The 14,230-nt window shown below is 53.9% G+C and overlaps 8 protein-coding genes across 8 annotated transcripts; 3 read left to right on the forward strand and 5 right to left on the reverse strand.

Moving 5' to 3' along the window:
• Positions 1-1,305: 1,305 nt before the first annotated feature.
• CONPUDRAFT_132849 (uncharacterized protein) lies at positions 1,306-2,132 on the reverse strand. Its single transcript, XM_007777042.1, has 4 exons — positions 2,120-2,132; positions 1,999-2,070; positions 1,878-1,940; positions 1,306-1,794 (listed from the first exon to the last, which is right to left on the reverse strand). Exons 3-4 carry the CDS (start codon positions 1,924-1,926, stop codon positions 1,475-1,477), a joined length of 369 nt encoding a protein of 122 aa, XP_007775232.1. The 5' UTR covers positions 1,927-1,940; positions 1,999-2,070; positions 2,120-2,132; the 3' UTR covers positions 1,306-1,474.
• An 875-nt stretch (positions 2,133-3,007) lies between these two features.
• Positions 3,008-3,274, reverse strand: CONPUDRAFT_40688 (uncharacterized protein; the record flags this gene model as incomplete). Its single annotated transcript, XM_007776912.1, has 1 exon — positions 3,008-3,274. A coding segment is annotated over one exon (267 nt), but the record flags the coding sequence as incomplete, so codon positions are not given.
• Positions 3,275-4,211: 937 nt separating this feature from the next.
• CONPUDRAFT_140422 (uncharacterized protein) lies at positions 4,212-6,415 on the forward strand (the record flags this gene model as incomplete). Its single annotated transcript, XM_007777043.1, has 4 exons — positions 4,212-5,277; positions 5,340-6,029; positions 6,098-6,291; positions 6,348-6,415. The coding sequence occupies 2 exons, from the start codon at positions 4,212-4,214 to the stop codon at positions 5,852-5,854; spliced, it is 1,581 nt and encodes a 526-aa protein (XP_007775233.1). The 3' UTR covers positions 5,855-6,029; positions 6,098-6,291; positions 6,348-6,415.
• A 114-nt stretch (positions 6,416-6,529) lies between these two features.
• On the reverse strand, positions 6,530-7,097 carry CONPUDRAFT_159923 (uncharacterized protein; the record flags this gene model as incomplete). Its single annotated transcript, XM_007777044.1, has 5 exons — positions 6,530-6,598; positions 6,672-6,720; positions 6,794-6,867; positions 6,935-7,000; positions 7,053-7,097. The coding sequence occupies 5 exons, from the start codon at positions 7,095-7,097 to the stop codon at positions 6,530-6,532; spliced, it is 303 nt and encodes a 100-aa protein (XP_007775234.1).
• A 627-nt stretch (positions 7,098-7,724) lies between these two features.
• Positions 7,725-8,949, reverse strand: CONPUDRAFT_169990 (uncharacterized protein; the record flags this gene model as incomplete). The annotated part of the gene is made up of 5 exons (XM_007777045.1): positions 8,623-8,949; positions 8,441-8,551; positions 8,265-8,366; positions 8,100-8,200; positions 7,725-8,042 (listed from the first exon to the last, which is right to left on the reverse strand). The coding sequence occupies exons 1-5, from the start codon at positions 8,663-8,665 to the stop codon at positions 7,725-7,727; spliced, it is 675 nt and encodes a 224-aa protein (XP_007775235.1). The 5' UTR covers positions 8,666-8,949.
• Positions 8,950-9,416: 467 nt separating this feature from the next.
• On the reverse strand, positions 9,417-9,850 carry CONPUDRAFT_41470 (uncharacterized protein; the record flags this gene model as incomplete). Its single annotated transcript, XM_007776913.1, has 4 exons — positions 9,417-9,458; positions 9,527-9,575; positions 9,640-9,713; positions 9,782-9,850. Coding segments are annotated over 4 exons (234 nt in total), but the record flags the coding sequence as incomplete, so codon positions are not given.
• Positions 9,851-10,220: 370 nt separating this feature from the next.
• CONPUDRAFT_113195 (uncharacterized protein) lies at positions 10,221-11,453 on the forward strand. The gene is made up of 6 exons (XM_007777046.1): positions 10,221-10,282; positions 10,343-10,554; positions 10,678-10,765; positions 10,830-10,910; positions 11,115-11,121; positions 11,185-11,453. Exons 2-6 carry the CDS (start codon positions 10,447-10,449, stop codon positions 11,219-11,221), a joined length of 321 nt encoding a protein of 106 aa, XP_007775236.1. The 5' UTR covers positions 10,221-10,282; positions 10,343-10,446; the 3' UTR covers positions 11,222-11,453.
• Positions 11,454-11,809: 356 nt separating this feature from the next.
• On the forward strand, positions 11,810-14,035 carry CONPUDRAFT_159927 (uncharacterized protein; the record flags this gene model as incomplete). Its single annotated transcript, XM_007777047.1, has 4 exons — positions 11,810-11,938; positions 11,987-12,991; positions 13,048-13,664; positions 13,735-14,035. The coding sequence occupies 4 exons, from the start codon at positions 11,810-11,812 to the stop codon at positions 14,033-14,035; spliced, it is 2,052 nt and encodes a 683-aa protein (XP_007775237.1).
• Positions 14,036-14,230: the final 195 nt, after the last annotated feature.

Consider the following 14,230-nt stretch of genomic DNA (forward strand, 5'->3'; position numbering starts at 1 on the left):
GCGCGACGCTGACAACTAGCGCAATATAGTGAGACTAAATTACACATAACAATGGAGATAACCCACTGCGATTGCGCACGCCGGATACAGCAAAGCGTACACGATTGATCCTAGTAGAGCAGTTTATCGAAGTCAACACCGTCGACTAGTATTAGTAGTAGCGAGAATCGACTGACCAACCAAGCATCGTCGAAGTATCAGCGCTATCTGATATTGAGCAATTAAGCAAGATGGGAGGAAAGCGGACGACTTCGTGGCCCTTGCGAAAAACACCTCTTGTATGGTCCCAGGTAGAATACTAATAATAACAGCCCGAGCGTCTATCGAGCTTCGATATCAGTATACCTCTTTCTTAAGAAAAGTACCACAGCAGATGTTGATTCACGAAGCATAGATTCTTTAGGCAAGTGTCGCTACATCAACAGCGCTGTAGCTGCATGCGAAGATGAACTTGATAGGAAAATGAATATCATTAATGCTAATGACACGAGAAGCTCCCCCTTCAAAGAGATCCAGGGAATGATCCGCCTTATTCATGTATCAGTGTACCAGGAGTGCGCGCGTTATCCTTAATTCCGAGGTCACATCATACTATTACAATCTACCAGCAGTACTTGTCAAATTTCCTCATGTGGACGTTCTCGGTAGCGCGGCTTCGAAATAATTTCATGCACTTTGATTTGCGCCGCGATGAATAGCCACCCCGCAGCTGTACATCGGTCAAGCCGAACCTTCCCTCAACCCTGCGAACTTTCGTTGTCAAAATATGTACTTAAAAGCAGTTCCCGAACCATTCAGTGCGGATCCGCCCAAGAAAGAAGGCACTCGCACTAGGCACGAGCGCTCGCGGTAAGCTTCGATGATAGCAAGGTTAAAACATTCAAAGGAAACCATCGAAAGAGTATTTCGTCTTCAAGTTCGCATTTGAGTTCGACAAGGTGTCCAATTTCAATCTGATCGAGGGCTCTCAGCCAACTAATTCAGAGTGATCCGCAAATTTTATGCCATTGATTCAAGCTAACACGAAGGGGACGGACGTCGTGGATGGTTTACTACACCTTAGCTCCGCTAGCCACAATGTTCTTCAGTCCATCGTTCCGGTTCGTGGATGGAAGAGCAGTTTTTTGTTATACATCGGTTGCCACACCAGCTCTACACTGCCCGAAATGTTCAACGCGCAGATCAAGGTACACTCAAGTATTACCTACACTCTACACCTATCTCTCACAGCGGAAGCTCCTCGTCCGGCCCATCGTAAGGTCTATCCCCGCTGTATCCAAATCCTACCCCATATATGGCCTATTACGCCTCCAAAAATGTAAAGAGTGAGCCCACCCTTCCATCCGATCCTCAGGCCAAACTGAAATGAACGACGTCTGTTATCTGATACGCGTATGTCGAGTAAGGTAGAGGTGCGGGTAAGAAGAGTAAACTACGGTAATTTGAGCCTCCTGTCGCGTCGGTCACGCCAACGTTAGCCAAATTCCCACGTTACAAAAAAGCAAATTCCCAGAACGACCACCGAGAGCAATGTCCATACCGGAGACACCGTCAGTGTAGTACCACAGCGTTGCAAGACCGAAAAGATGCCACCAGTGAACGCTCTCCAGATGGTGGACTGCAGCCCCGCAGCAAACGATCCGGCGGCGACACCGGCGGAGCGCCAGCCCAAGGCATGCAGCAGGACCACGAAGATGGAGAACACCAGATAGACGCATGCTATAATGACTAAGACGATGCATATCCATCTGATGATCCAAGCCAGAAGTGGGTATCGGAAGCACCAGGTACGGTCTGTCGTGTACTGCAATTAGCGTCTGACCGTTTCTGAAGTAGAGCTATGCATGTGGGAGCGAAGCGGTGACAGACACACGTACAGCTTTCGTAAGCCCTTAATACGTATAAGACCGCGTTGATGACTGGCATCACAACACCGCTTGCTACACGGGGGAAAGAAGTCAGCCGACACTTGAGAAGTAATATGACGTTTTCTCTCACCTCGCTGATAGGCCCTGGTTTGACGTACGAACGAGCCTGCTGCCTGCGCCGCCTGTCTCGCGTTGCTGACGACTAGCTGCCCAGTGAGTACAATCTCCACAGGGCAGCGCAGATAACGTACCGCAACGATATACACTGGCTATGACGGCCTTGAAGGCGGCCATGAAACGATTCAAGAAGCTGGACAGGGAGTAAAAAACCTGACACCACCGATTTTTTACTCGTATCGAAGCTCACCTTATAGCCAGCAACCTAAACATAGATGCTCTCGACTGTATTCGCGGCGACAAAGGGTGACTCGAGGGCGAGGATGATCGATGAAGAGCAAAGTGGCAATCCAAGGAGGATCGCTACATGAAGACCTCTTGTATGCGCTAAAAGCACCGACATAAAATACTCATAGTCACGGCGTCTAACGTGCTTCGATTGAGACTCGTGTTTATTTAAAAAGGTAATGCATGAGAAGTTGTGCTAGGAAGGAAGCTAGCTTAGTAATCTACTGTCACTAGGAGCAGCAACCGCCTAGCCATAATAGACGAACACATTTGGGATTGGACAAATTGTCCAGTAGGACATGGCCGGGCATCCCAATGATGTCAGAAGTCCACAAGGAAGCCACTCGCGAGCAAGAAACCTGTCTTCCAGTGATTGTATTAGTGGACACAACTTCCATCTTGACCAAGCGTTCTACTAGCACAAAGAATCTCATTCCTCTGATCCGCGCCGTAATATTATGCCACACTCGAGATTCCATGTGAGGCAAACACATTTTAACGACTCTGTGGGCGAGGACATTTCAACACGTACACATGTCCTACAGCTTAGCCTTCACAGCTCTGAAGCTCTTCACTCCGTCTCCAACACGCATCCGCAGCACAGCGCGTAACTCCTCTAGCTTCACCTGTGCCACCTCCCGGATGGCGGAGGCCGGTAGGTCCGGAACAACAACCAGGCCTTGACCTTGAGCACCGCCCACACCGCCCACCTGATCCTGCGCCTTGCGATGCGCCCATAGCGCCAGCGCCGCGCCCATCAGCACCGCTCCGCCAAGAAGAGACGGTAATTTCACAGCGACACCAGTCGACAGAGCGCCGGCGGACTGCAGTAGCGAGAACACGCCGCCCGTTTTCGCACCGTAGGTGGCCGACTGGAGTGCAGCTGCGACGGATCCGGCGGCGATGCCGGGGGTTTGCCAACCGAGTACGCTGAGAAGGAGGATACTAAGAGGCTGGCTCGCGAGGGCGGCGCCGAGCGCTGTTAGGATTGCTGTTACGAGCGAGGGGTTTTGGGTGTAGAAGGCATAGACTGCGAGGGTGCAGACAATGTTTGATTGGTTCTTGGGGATGAAGGGGACGGGATACGAGACGTACTTTCGTTCGCTGGTAGCGAAGCAATGTCAATGATTGTTGTTGGTTTGGAGAACTGAGGCGACGAGAGATGGGTTCTTGCAGTAGATCGCATGAACTATACATGCACACGGGACGCTCGAGGTTAGCGCAGGGGTATGCCGTTGACACGGAGGCGTACCTTCATCCACTACGAGCTTGACAATGTTCCCGGCACCTTCTGAAGCTTGAGCGAGGAAGTGAACAACCACAGCCACGTCTCCGCCTCCTTCCACCTCGGCCGCTTGTCTCGCTTCATGGATGGCATCGCGAGCGGCAAGGAAGGTAGACCTCACTGTGGCCGTTGCATCGGACGTGATGAGCGCCGCCTGCTGAGCCCCGTCGCGAAGTTTCTCTGAGATGGCCTTGAGAACTAGGTCTAGGCGGAAAGGTGTGTTGTCCTGGGTGTTCGGGCTTGCGGTATGTTAGGAACTTTTGTTTTGGGGATGAATCTAGACAACGGCTCACTCGTCAACTGGGCCGTTCCCCATCGCTACGCAGAGAAAGACGGTGTAGGCGGTTTATCTTTTAAGATAAGAAGAGGTGCAGTACGTAGGCGCCGCCACCGTTTCGTTTACATTAGTCTTCGGGTGCATCATTTGAGGGCATTCCACTTGCACCGGAAGGCGGGCGTCATCGATTCATCACGCGCAGGGAGGAACGCATTTCGGCATTTCCCGCACATCTATTGCAGGGGCTAAAATACATATATCTTAGTTTCGTTCCAACGTTTCCAACATAAACATTATTGCTTCTTCTCTCTCCCCGACCACCACCGCAGTTGACTCGTTCGACACCGAGAAGGCCATCACAGACATTCACGCTCATATGCCTTTGGATGAGGCCCACAACGACTTCTTTGGCCTCCCTTCCAGCCCCCTTTCTATCTACCACACCGGGCCCGCCTGGCCGCTGCCTACTGGCCCTCAGGCCCAGCGCGTCCCCAAAGAGGCCCGCCCAGTCTGTATCCACGCGATCTCAAGCGTGTGGCACGAGCTGGGCGAGAAAATCTACAAGTTCTTCGACTCTATCGAGCTCAAGTGGACGAGCATCGACCCTGTCCGCTTTGCCGAAGCCGAAAAGGAACCCGGTCCCCTCTTCTTGTGGGTGGGCGTGCTGCCCGGCACTCTCTCCTCCGACGACGCCAAAGGCCCGGGTGCGCACTGCAAGGAGATTCTCTTGGAGTATGCGATCACCGACGTTGAGATTGCGTTCCGTGAGTCTGTCTACACGCGGTACGCCGGACTGCGGCTGCTCGACCATGTCCCCTCCGTCGACGCAACAGCCGACGTACGCGGTCCCTTCACGCCGGCACTTGGTCTTCAGATTGCTCCCAAGGCCTTCCCGTACCTCGAAGGCACGGGATGTCTCTATCTCTGCGAAGGCGGTGAGAGCGATCGGATCTTCCTTCTCACCGCTCGTCATGTTGTTCTCCCGCCTAGCCAGTATTCGAACGAGCTTTACCACAGCAAGGACAACAGCATGCCTCGTCGTGAGGTCGTCCATCTTGGCAGCCGGGCCTTTCAGAATGCTCTCGAGGCTATCATGGACAGGATTGGGCACTGGAGCTACATGGTCGACGGCTACGAGGAAGAGTTTGCGCATTTAGGGGAGCGCGTCGAGGGCGAGGACCCCAAGACAACTTCAAATCGGCAGAAGACTAAGTACAGGCTGGAAGAGGCGGAGGCGTCGAAGGCAAGCGTATCTGAGTTCCACCGTGAGATCACCAGCCTCTGGAGCGCGGAGAGCCAGCGCATTCTGGGACACGTCGTCTACGCCCCTCCAATTTCCGTCGGTACCGGCGACAGCATGTGTACCGAAGATTGGGCTCTCGTTGAGCTCAACCGCGGCAAGTTCGACTGGGACACTTTCCGAGGCAACGTTATTCATCTCGGTGCGAAGTTTCAATCCATCTCACTGGGGTCGTCTAGTCTTTGGACTAACTATTACATCCAGGATCCAAACTCACGCCTTACCAATTCATGAAGAAGATGTACCCTCACGCCTTGACCCGCGCCAAATACAAGTACCCGCCCGGTGGCCTGATGCAGCTCCGAGACGTTGTCCAACCAAACGAGCTTCGCCGCCCGGCGATGCTGGACGCGAACGGCGAGTGGTGCCTCATAGTCGTCAAGAACGGTGCCGCCACCGGTGCTACGCTCGGTCGCGCGACCGGTATCGAGTCCTTTGTTCGTGAATACACTGGGGACGGCGCGGTTCGCTCGACGGCGAGGGAGATTGCTGTGTACGCCTATAGCAACGGGGACGGCGCGTTCTCTGCCCCTGGGGATTCTGGGTCTGTTGTCGGCGAGGCCAGCTGTGGTATTGTTGGTATGATTATCGGCGGTGCTGGCCAGGCTGACTTGACTGATGTTACGTATGTCTCGGGTTATGCTTCCCTCGATGAGTGTATCAAGAAGCCCTTTCCCCGCTCCTACCTCTTTCCGATCTGCAACCCGACCCAGGTCTAGGTCGTGATATCGGCCCACGACAATGATGTCGGGGACGCTGGCGAGGTGGTTGTTCGTTTTTTGTTTTGTTTCTAGCTATGCGGTTACTTCTCCTTCTGTCGCTCTCTTCTCCTTCTGTCCGCTTCTTATCTATGGGTTCGTCGTCGCTGTCGATGTGTGCTTAGGCTCAATTTAGGTTCGTCTCTTCCATTGGGGTGAATGTTCGGAAAAGGTTAAGCGACCCCTGACATGTTCCGCGCTTAGGAAAATTCCCGGTAGCATGCAACCAATGTGGCAACTGTTCCAGGTCATTCCGGGACCCAAAACTCGCGTTTGTCTGTGGTGAACCCCGCTATCCGCTTCTTAAATTTTGGCAGGTGTGTCAAAGCAGCGAAAATACGAAGTCTCTCGCAGCGGCTCGGTATCGCCGTGCGCATTATATGTAGACGTTATTGATTGTGAAGTAGCATCTATCCTCCTTCATTAGTACGATTGTCTGACGAGTTCTGCGCAGCCTCACTTTCCTCTATAGCTCTCGACGCGCTCAAGATGTTCACATATAACAGTTCGCATAATAACGTGTCCTTGTAGAAGATAGTCATATTATCTGTAATACAATTTATTCGTTTACATTACTCTTCTTCCTAACAGCGTCCTAGTCCTAGCTTAGCTATACACAGCTCAGAATTTTCCAGCTTAAGAAAGCTGGCTGTCCGTATGAGCAGTCGCCTGCCGCTTCGCCTTCTCCTTGTCGATGGCATCGAGCTATAAGCACAGCGCACAAGCGTAACACGTTTATCAGCTCGTGAGAGACCAGACGATACCAGGGGGTACTCACGCCCTTGGTCTCGACCATCCGGTCGACGAAGCCACCGCTGAGTGTAGCGCTGTTTTACACCGTTAGTGAATGGCATCAAGGATGTCGATGACACGGAGAGAGATGGGTGGTGAGCCACTCACAGAATCTCCTTCGCCTTGGCGTGGTCGTCAGGGTGGCCCTGCTCCTGTACGTGCTTCTCGTACGCCTTCATGGCCTGTATCATGCGCGCATTAGGTCCTACCGTTCAGCGAGCCCTTCCAAGAGCGGGAGATGAGACGTACCTCGTATGAAGCAGCAGAAGCGAGGAGCTCATGGGAGAGCGCAGCCTTGTGCGGGGCGTTGGTTACCTATAGAACGTCTGTTAGCGAGAGATATACGAAGATTGGATGCTCTACGAACCTGGTCGTGGGCGTCGGCGTGTTTATCGCGGTGGAGGAAATTCATGTTGGTTGTTGCGAAGTTATGAGGTGGGGATGTTCTGGTACAATTCTAACCTCCATGGAATCGATGCAGCTCTTCATATATACCGCGTTAGTGGTGCGGGCCCCGCAAGGGCGGAGAGAGGTGACCTCATCAGCGAAGTCATCAGCTACCTCATCCCTTCCCGAAGTCGGGGGGTTACGATGCAACTGTGGTTTCACGAACCCACAGACGTGCATGGAGCACCACAAAGCTGTTCTGTCCAATAGCGTTCAGTGCCTGTGATGTAAACGCGGTCACCACAAGTTCGGGCCGTGCCGACAGTCGCGGTATAAGGTTTCTGTTCTCACCTCAGCTACTCCTCGGCGTCTTTAAACCAGAATATGACCCACTTTTCAGCAGGAGTCCCTTAGCATTACAAAGGCGATGGAGGGGAAGAGAATAACTTGCGAATAAGACGGAAATCGGTGCGAACTTCGATGATAGCACGGTTCAGGATAAATCCCCTGTGTTCAACGCTTCACAATTAAGCGGGCGTGGTGTCCATTTTGAAGACTACGAATACGTATTACAAAGTGATCTGCAAACAAATGACATCATTCAGCTAGCAACGAGGAGAACACCACCGTCAGACGAACCTCGTCGATGGCTCTAAACCTTCCCCCCGCCGGCCCCAACCATCTCCATCGCTGGAGTTCTCTGCAATGCGGAAATAATCTGACTTCCTCTGATCTGCGCCGCAATGCGCATCGCAGCAGCAGATCCCGCAGCAACATCCACCAGCCCCATACCAACCCTTCCCTTTGATTGTGCGTCATAGTTGCAGTTGTCGTGATTGATCTTCAAAGCGACCCCTACGCCTATCAACGCGGCTCCGCCCACGAGAGCAGCGACATCCACAGCGGCGAGCGCTCCAGTGTGCTGAAGCAGGGAGAACACACCGCACGTATACGGCCCGTAGATGGACGACTGCAGTTTCGTAGCGATGGACCCACCTACAATGCCCTATTGTTGCCAGCCGAGTACGCCGAGGAGGATCACGCTCGCTGGTGGTGCTACGAGGGTGATTCCGATGCCGATTGAAATTCCCGAGACGAGATTGGGGTTGTTGCGGTAGAAGCTGTGTACTGCAGCACGCGTGCGCGTGTCAGAATTTGAGTCCGAGAAGCAGCAGACAACGGATTATAATACCACGCACTTTCTTCAGCTGCCATGTTCGAAAACCTGCCAGCGTCATCACCAGCTTGGAGTAGCGCAGCGACGAAGTGGGGATTGTTGCGACAAATGTATGCGCTGCAACCAGAACTACACGTCAGCCCGACTCTCCCGACGAGCTGAGGATGGAATTGAGACAGCGAAATACGTACCTTCGTTGGCGAGCAACTTGGCGACGTCTCCAACGCCCTTCTCAGCTTGAACCGCCAGAGACTGCGCAATGACCGCCACAGTCCCTCCTCCTGCAATTCTTTTCACTTCATCTAGTAGCACGCTCCAAGCGTCCGATATCTTGACGGAAGAGGCTATATCGGCGTGCGCCTTTGAGACGAACCCAGCTGCTTGCTGGGCTGCTCCCTAAGCAGCCTTGTTGACATCGTCCGCCGCGGTCTTGAGCGCAGACTAAGCTGCCCGAGTCGCCCATGACAGGATGCTTGCGGGAGTCGAGGCTAGGTGGCCGACGCAGTGGAGGAGGGGCTCACTCTTTGAGCGGATCCTGGCTCATCGTTACGTATTAAGTGCAGGGCGACAAAACAAGGCCGGGAGCGTCTTGTCGTCGTGGGCCAGCGTTGAACCGGGTTGACTGTCCAATAAGCGCACTAAGCGCTTGATATGCTGATATAGCTTCATCACAGCAAGTATAAGCGTTTGAGCGCTGCTTGAGTGTCTGCAGGAGAAGGTTCATGTAGGCGATAGGCTCGACAACAGCCAATGCCATCGGACTTGGGAAACGGCACGGAAATCCGAGCTACAGCTAGCGCCTCTACCTATGTGTTTGACCATTCCATTCGGTGTGCATGTAAGCCCTTTGGAGGTAGTACTGAGGTTGAAGGAAGATGGTTCGGCATTTCCCATGCAACTATTGCAGGAGCTGAAGTGCATACACCTGTGTTTCGTTACAATATGCCTGTAATATCAACTACACCGAAAGATCAATATATGGCGTGTCTCTGCCGTTTCTTGTTACTCGTATCATAGCTGAATATAGCGATTATATGCTGATACAATAATACGTTGTGTACATAAATTGAGTCCTACCGAGCAACGTCCCCCAAGTTCAAGGTAGATCTTAGAAACGCCTCAGAACTGTCCGGGGTAAGCGGCGGGGAGATGGTTGTCCGCGTGTGCAGTCGCCTGGTGCTTTGCCTTTTGCTTGTCGATGAAGTCGAGCTACACGTTCGAATCATGATCAGCTTGGAGCTCGCGAGAGGGCGGATGATAGTGGAAGGGTTACTCACGCCCTTGGTCTCGACCATACGGTCGACGAAGCCGCCGCTGAATGTTGCGCTGGTTTATGCCGTTAGAATGTCACATCAAAGGGAGAGGTGAATGATGGATGGTGGGTACTGACATGAGCTCCTTCGCCTTGGCGTGGCTGTCGGGGTGGCCCTGGGCCTGGACGTGCTTCTCGTACGCCTTCATGGCCTGTATCACGCGTGCATTCGTTAGGTCCCGCCGTTAGAGAGCACTTCGAGAACGGGAGATCGACGGACCTCGTAGGAGGCAGCGGCAGCGACGAGCTCATGCGAGAGCGCGGCTTTGTGCGGGGAGTTGACGACCTGCACACCGTCCTATTAATGAGATATCTAGAATAGATGGGTGCGCTACTAACCTGGGAATGGGAGTCGGCGTGGTTGTCGTGGTGGTGAAGATGCATGCTGTTGTGAAGAGTCTTCGTGTCGACGCAGCTCTTTATAAATAATGCACTAGTGCGGGGACCGAGAAAGGTGACCTCATCGGCTACCTCATCCTCTCCCCAAGTCGGAGCGTTGTCATGCAATTAGGTTTTGTGGACCCGCAGACGTGCATGGATGAAGGCTAAAAGCTCCAAGGCCCCAGGGGCACCTGTCCAAACAGGGAACCTTGCCAAGCCCGGTGTGCAATGTCCGGGCCGTGCCGGCGGTGGCGGTGTAAGCTTTCTTTGACGCTTGCCTTGACGTCTAACGCACACGAACCTGGAGAGGCGGCAGAGGACGTTGTGGGTGCGCGTATATGTGTGTCTGATCAGACGATTTTGTCTGGGTATCTGAGCTGACTGTACTGTGACTCGACAGATTTCGTCAACTAGCACACTCGGATTCGCGCAGTGACATTTGAACGTTTTTCCTTTGTTCAAGTTCAGCTTGTACATATACTCTCCTCTTATCTCGAGATCGGTATGCTTTTTTGCCCGACATGCGCGAATCTGCTTGTCATCTCCGCGGAGACGGGGTACAATAAGTGGGCGTGCAACACCTGTGCGTACGAGTTCCCGATTACGAAGCAGGTGCGTTCTTCATCTCCTCCATTCTTCAATGAAGCTCACGAGTCCTCACCCACATTCCGCCTGCGTCTCAACTTCTTCAACGTCATCAACCATATCATCTTCGATGAATTGCCCGTCGTCTAGATGACCTCGCGGACGAAGATGAAGCGCAAGCAGGTGGATGACGTCCTGGGCGGAGACGAGATGTGGAAGCACGCGGACTCGACTGCGAGTACGTCTATCCCATCCCATCCATTTCCTATGCTGTCGCAATGCATGCTCATCCGGCGTCGTAGTATCGTGCGACAAGTGCAATCACGGCCGTGCATACTTCTATCAGCTCCAGATCCGGAGTGCGGACGAGCCTATGACGACGTGTGCGTTTTTCAGTCTGTTTGCTGCGCGGTTGATTGAACTGACGATCCGTCCCTCTATCTGTTGCTCGTTGGGCGATCTCTATCCTTGCTCGCTGTTGGCGCGGTGCGGTGCCGCATGATTACGGGTCATGGTTGCATGCCGTGCTTCGTGCTTCTGTGTCGTGCCTACAACATGTGTTTGGCCATGCTGGATCGCGCATACAGTCTACAGGCAAGCGTTTCATACCCATGTTCTCGCAGTTTAGCTTCAGAGCGGCTAACATTGCTCGTGTAGATGTGCTGGTTGTGGATACAACTGGAGAGAGAACTAGATCTGGCCGCCACTTCTGTTTCCACCCATCATGTTGTCCGATCTATCTTTGGCATTGAGGCCCAGTGAAACTGGGTCCGATTGATAGCGACGCGCGGCGACATAGAATGACTGTCCCAACGGCGTGTGACTGAAAGGGACTGAGAGCGACGATATAGCTTGAGTCACGTCTGGTAAATGTAAACTTATGGCCAGTAGATGTTCTACCTACAACAAAAAAAGCTTTCGGAAGCAGATACCGAGGTCCGACTGAATTACGCGTTAGAATGGGCAAAGGTCTTGTGTAACCAAAAGCATTCGAACTTGTCGAGAACACCCGGGAAATGGGCAAGGCGGCGAAGTGCCGCCGGCGGCGTGGCGGCGCGGCGGCAGTGGCGGTGCCAAAGCCAAAGTCCCACGATCGCGAACGCGACTGGCGCGTCGCCCCTGAGCCACTGATCCCTCGATAAGTATTCCTTCACTAACCTAGCCATGGCATTCTGCCAATGTCTGCGGTATATAAACCGTTATCTCGCCGTCGACGCTCCTTATCTCGTCTCTCATTTATCTCTCTCATTTCTACCTTCCCCCGGTGTCGAGCATAGCGAGCATGTGCCATGCCCATCTCCCGCCTCTCGATATTGATGGCAAGCCGCACTGTCCGATGTGCGGCTGCGAGTTGAAGCCTAAATTCTGTTCCAAGGGTCGCGAGGACCACATAGGCCGATATTTTCTCGTCGTACGTATTGCCTTACCTTTTCATGAGCAGGACTAACTATTCAAGCAGTGCGACAACAAGGCCGGCCATCCATTGACAGCGACTGGCAAGGGCCAATCGTTTTGGCACTGGTACCCTCTGAACGGTGCACCTGATTGCATCGTCCTTCTCGCCGACAACTCGTGTAGCCCCGGGTCTTCTCCTTCGTCGTCTCCTCCTCGAGGCGATCCTGGTCCTAGCACCTCGTCACTACCCACTCTCCCTCCCCTTCCTAGCATTCTGTCTAGATCAACCTCGTTGGCTGCTGGTCAGCTCGCACCACAGCCCGCCTATCCACCGCTCGGCCCATTCGTCCCAGGTCTAAAGCTCAAGTGTTCATTCCTCAAATGCAACAAATCGGCGCCCAACAAGGCGAACTCACGCTGCGCGAAGACGATGTGCAAGAAACATTGTATTCAAGATTTCATCGGCTGTTCCAGCGCCAAGGACCATCGCCCCGAGTGCGCTGGCAAGCTGCAGCAGGCTAGCTTCGCTGCTCTCGCAGCCGCCGGGTCCTCCACTCCGTCGCTCGCTAGCTCTGCTCCTCGCGCTCCTCGCGCTCCTCGTGCTGCCCCAGCGACTCCGTCGCAGTCGCTGACGTCTTGGCCCGATCCCACTGACGAAGAATGGGGTTTGAACCCGCAGTTCGACGACCTCTCTGTGCTCTCAGAGGTCGCTGTCAATTTTCCCGAATTTACATTCTCGTCCGTCGACTCTCCTCCACCCGACAGCCCCGTTCCTCCTCCATCACTCCCCTCTAGCTTCCTTCCGACTCAGTTGTCCGCCCCCCCTCCCTCGCAGCCTGACGCCCCCGCGCCTTCCCAGCCTCGTACATTAACAGCAAGAACTGGGCGCTCGTCTCAGCCTCGCGGATTGTCGACAAGATCAGCGCCGACTACTCAGCTGAACGACAGCTGGCAGAAGGTTATCCACGACGTCGTCGTCGAGGAGGACTTGCTCCAGAAGGACGAGCAGGAGCAGCTCTCTCGCGAGGAGGAGAGTTGCCAGGAGATTGAGCTGATTACTTATATCGAGGTGTGTTCTATATTTTTCATTCACTCGTTCTCATATTCACTAACATCTCGCATTAGAATAACAAACTGCCCATCAAGCTAGCTCTCCAGGGATCCAATGTGCCGTCCCACAGGGACACCTCGCCCATCCCCCACTGGCCATACTTCGATCTCGCAGGAGCCGCAGACAAGACCCCCCAGCTTCCGAAGATGGACCACAACACGCACGTCGAGTTCTGGGACGGACGCCGGAAGCACTGGAAGGGTGTCAGCGCCTTCCACCGGATCCCTGTCAAGAACCAGGACGTTCTCGTGTTCCGCATCAATGGGACCACTGCGTGCGTCGACGAGAAGACATACACGTCCCCCTGCTACAAATCCGGGCTCCCCGCCGACCGCTTGAAGATACGCGCGAAGCTCAAGGAGCCCGTGCGTTCCAAGCGCGCTAGGTCACCCACTCCAGAGCCCTCATCGTCCTCGCAGGCCAGCTCCTCGACCTCCCCTGGCAGCCCATCTTCCTCGCAGGCCTCGGAAGATGCTCGCTCAAACAAACGACTACGCACCGTGTCCCCCTTCGTATTATCGCCAAACCGAGCCGAGCAGATGCTCGATCTTGCTTTCCTGGGTGGGCCACAGCCTCCAGGTCCTTCTCACTCCGTCCCACTCCTCCTCGACGATCCGCGCATTGGCAACACGTCAGCGCCAGCCTGTGGCGACGTCTCTGAGCTCCCAAGGTTCAAGCCCTCGGACGTCGCTACTGGGAAGCCCTTCCCCTCCGGGAACTCTTCGGGATGCGAGGATTCGATGGGGTCAGGCCGATGAAGAATTCAAGGAAAATATCCGAGCGCCCGCTGACTCCGATTTGGACATGGACAAGAAGGAGCGCCTCTGGGACAAAGTCACGGCGACATACAAGCTCAAGCCCACGCGCTCTCGGCGACAGGTCGCGGAGATGCACCAGGCGGTCTGCATCAACGTCGAAACCAGCCCCCCATCGCTGTATGCAGAGCTGGGCAGCGACATCGAGGGCGATGGCGACGACATTGTTATGGTTGAACCTTTGTAGATACAGTCATTATTACACTCACTAGCTTTGTACCTGCTCTAGTACACGAATATACATACGATTTGTCCAGTTCCTCTTGTGTGATGATAATACAGAGTTCAACCGATCGAGTGAGGACAGAGCTTGAGAGCGAATGATGATAATACAGAGTTCAACCGATCGAGTGAGGACAGAGCTTGAGCAGGGAGCAGGGAG

This window comes from Coniophora puteana (genome assembly GCF_000271625.1).
Source record: "Coniophora puteana RWD-64-598 SS2 unplaced genomic scaffold CONPUscaffold_19, whole genome shotgun sequence".
Lineage (NCBI taxonomy): Eukaryota > Fungi > Basidiomycota > Agaricomycetes > Boletales > Coniophoraceae > Coniophora > Coniophora puteana.

What these genes read in the sequence shown, in the direction of transcription:
- CONPUDRAFT_132849 (XM_007777042.1), bottom strand. Translation starts at nt 1,926, where the DNA reads ATGCCAGTCATCAACGCGGTCTTATACGTATTAAGGGCTTACGAAAGC. An exon ending in ATTAAGGGCTTACGAAAGCT is followed by an intron (nt 1,795 to 1,877) that starts GTACGTGTGTCT and finishes AGTACACGACAG; the next exon opens with ACCGTACCTGGTGCTTCCGA.
- CONPUDRAFT_113195 (XM_007777046.1), top strand. Translation starts at nt 10,447, where the DNA reads ATGCTTTTTTGCCCGACATGCGCGAATCTGCTTGTCATCTCCGCGGAG. An exon ending in AGTTCCCGATTACGAAGCAG is followed by an intron (nt 10,555 to 10,677) that starts GTGCGTTCTTCA and finishes CCCGTCGTCTAG; the next exon opens with ATGACCTCGCGGACGAAGAT. An exon ending in GCACGCGGACTCGACTGCGA is followed by an intron (nt 10,766 to 10,829) that starts GTACGTCTATCC and finishes CCGGCGTCGTAG; the next exon opens with TATCGTGCGACAAGTGCAAT.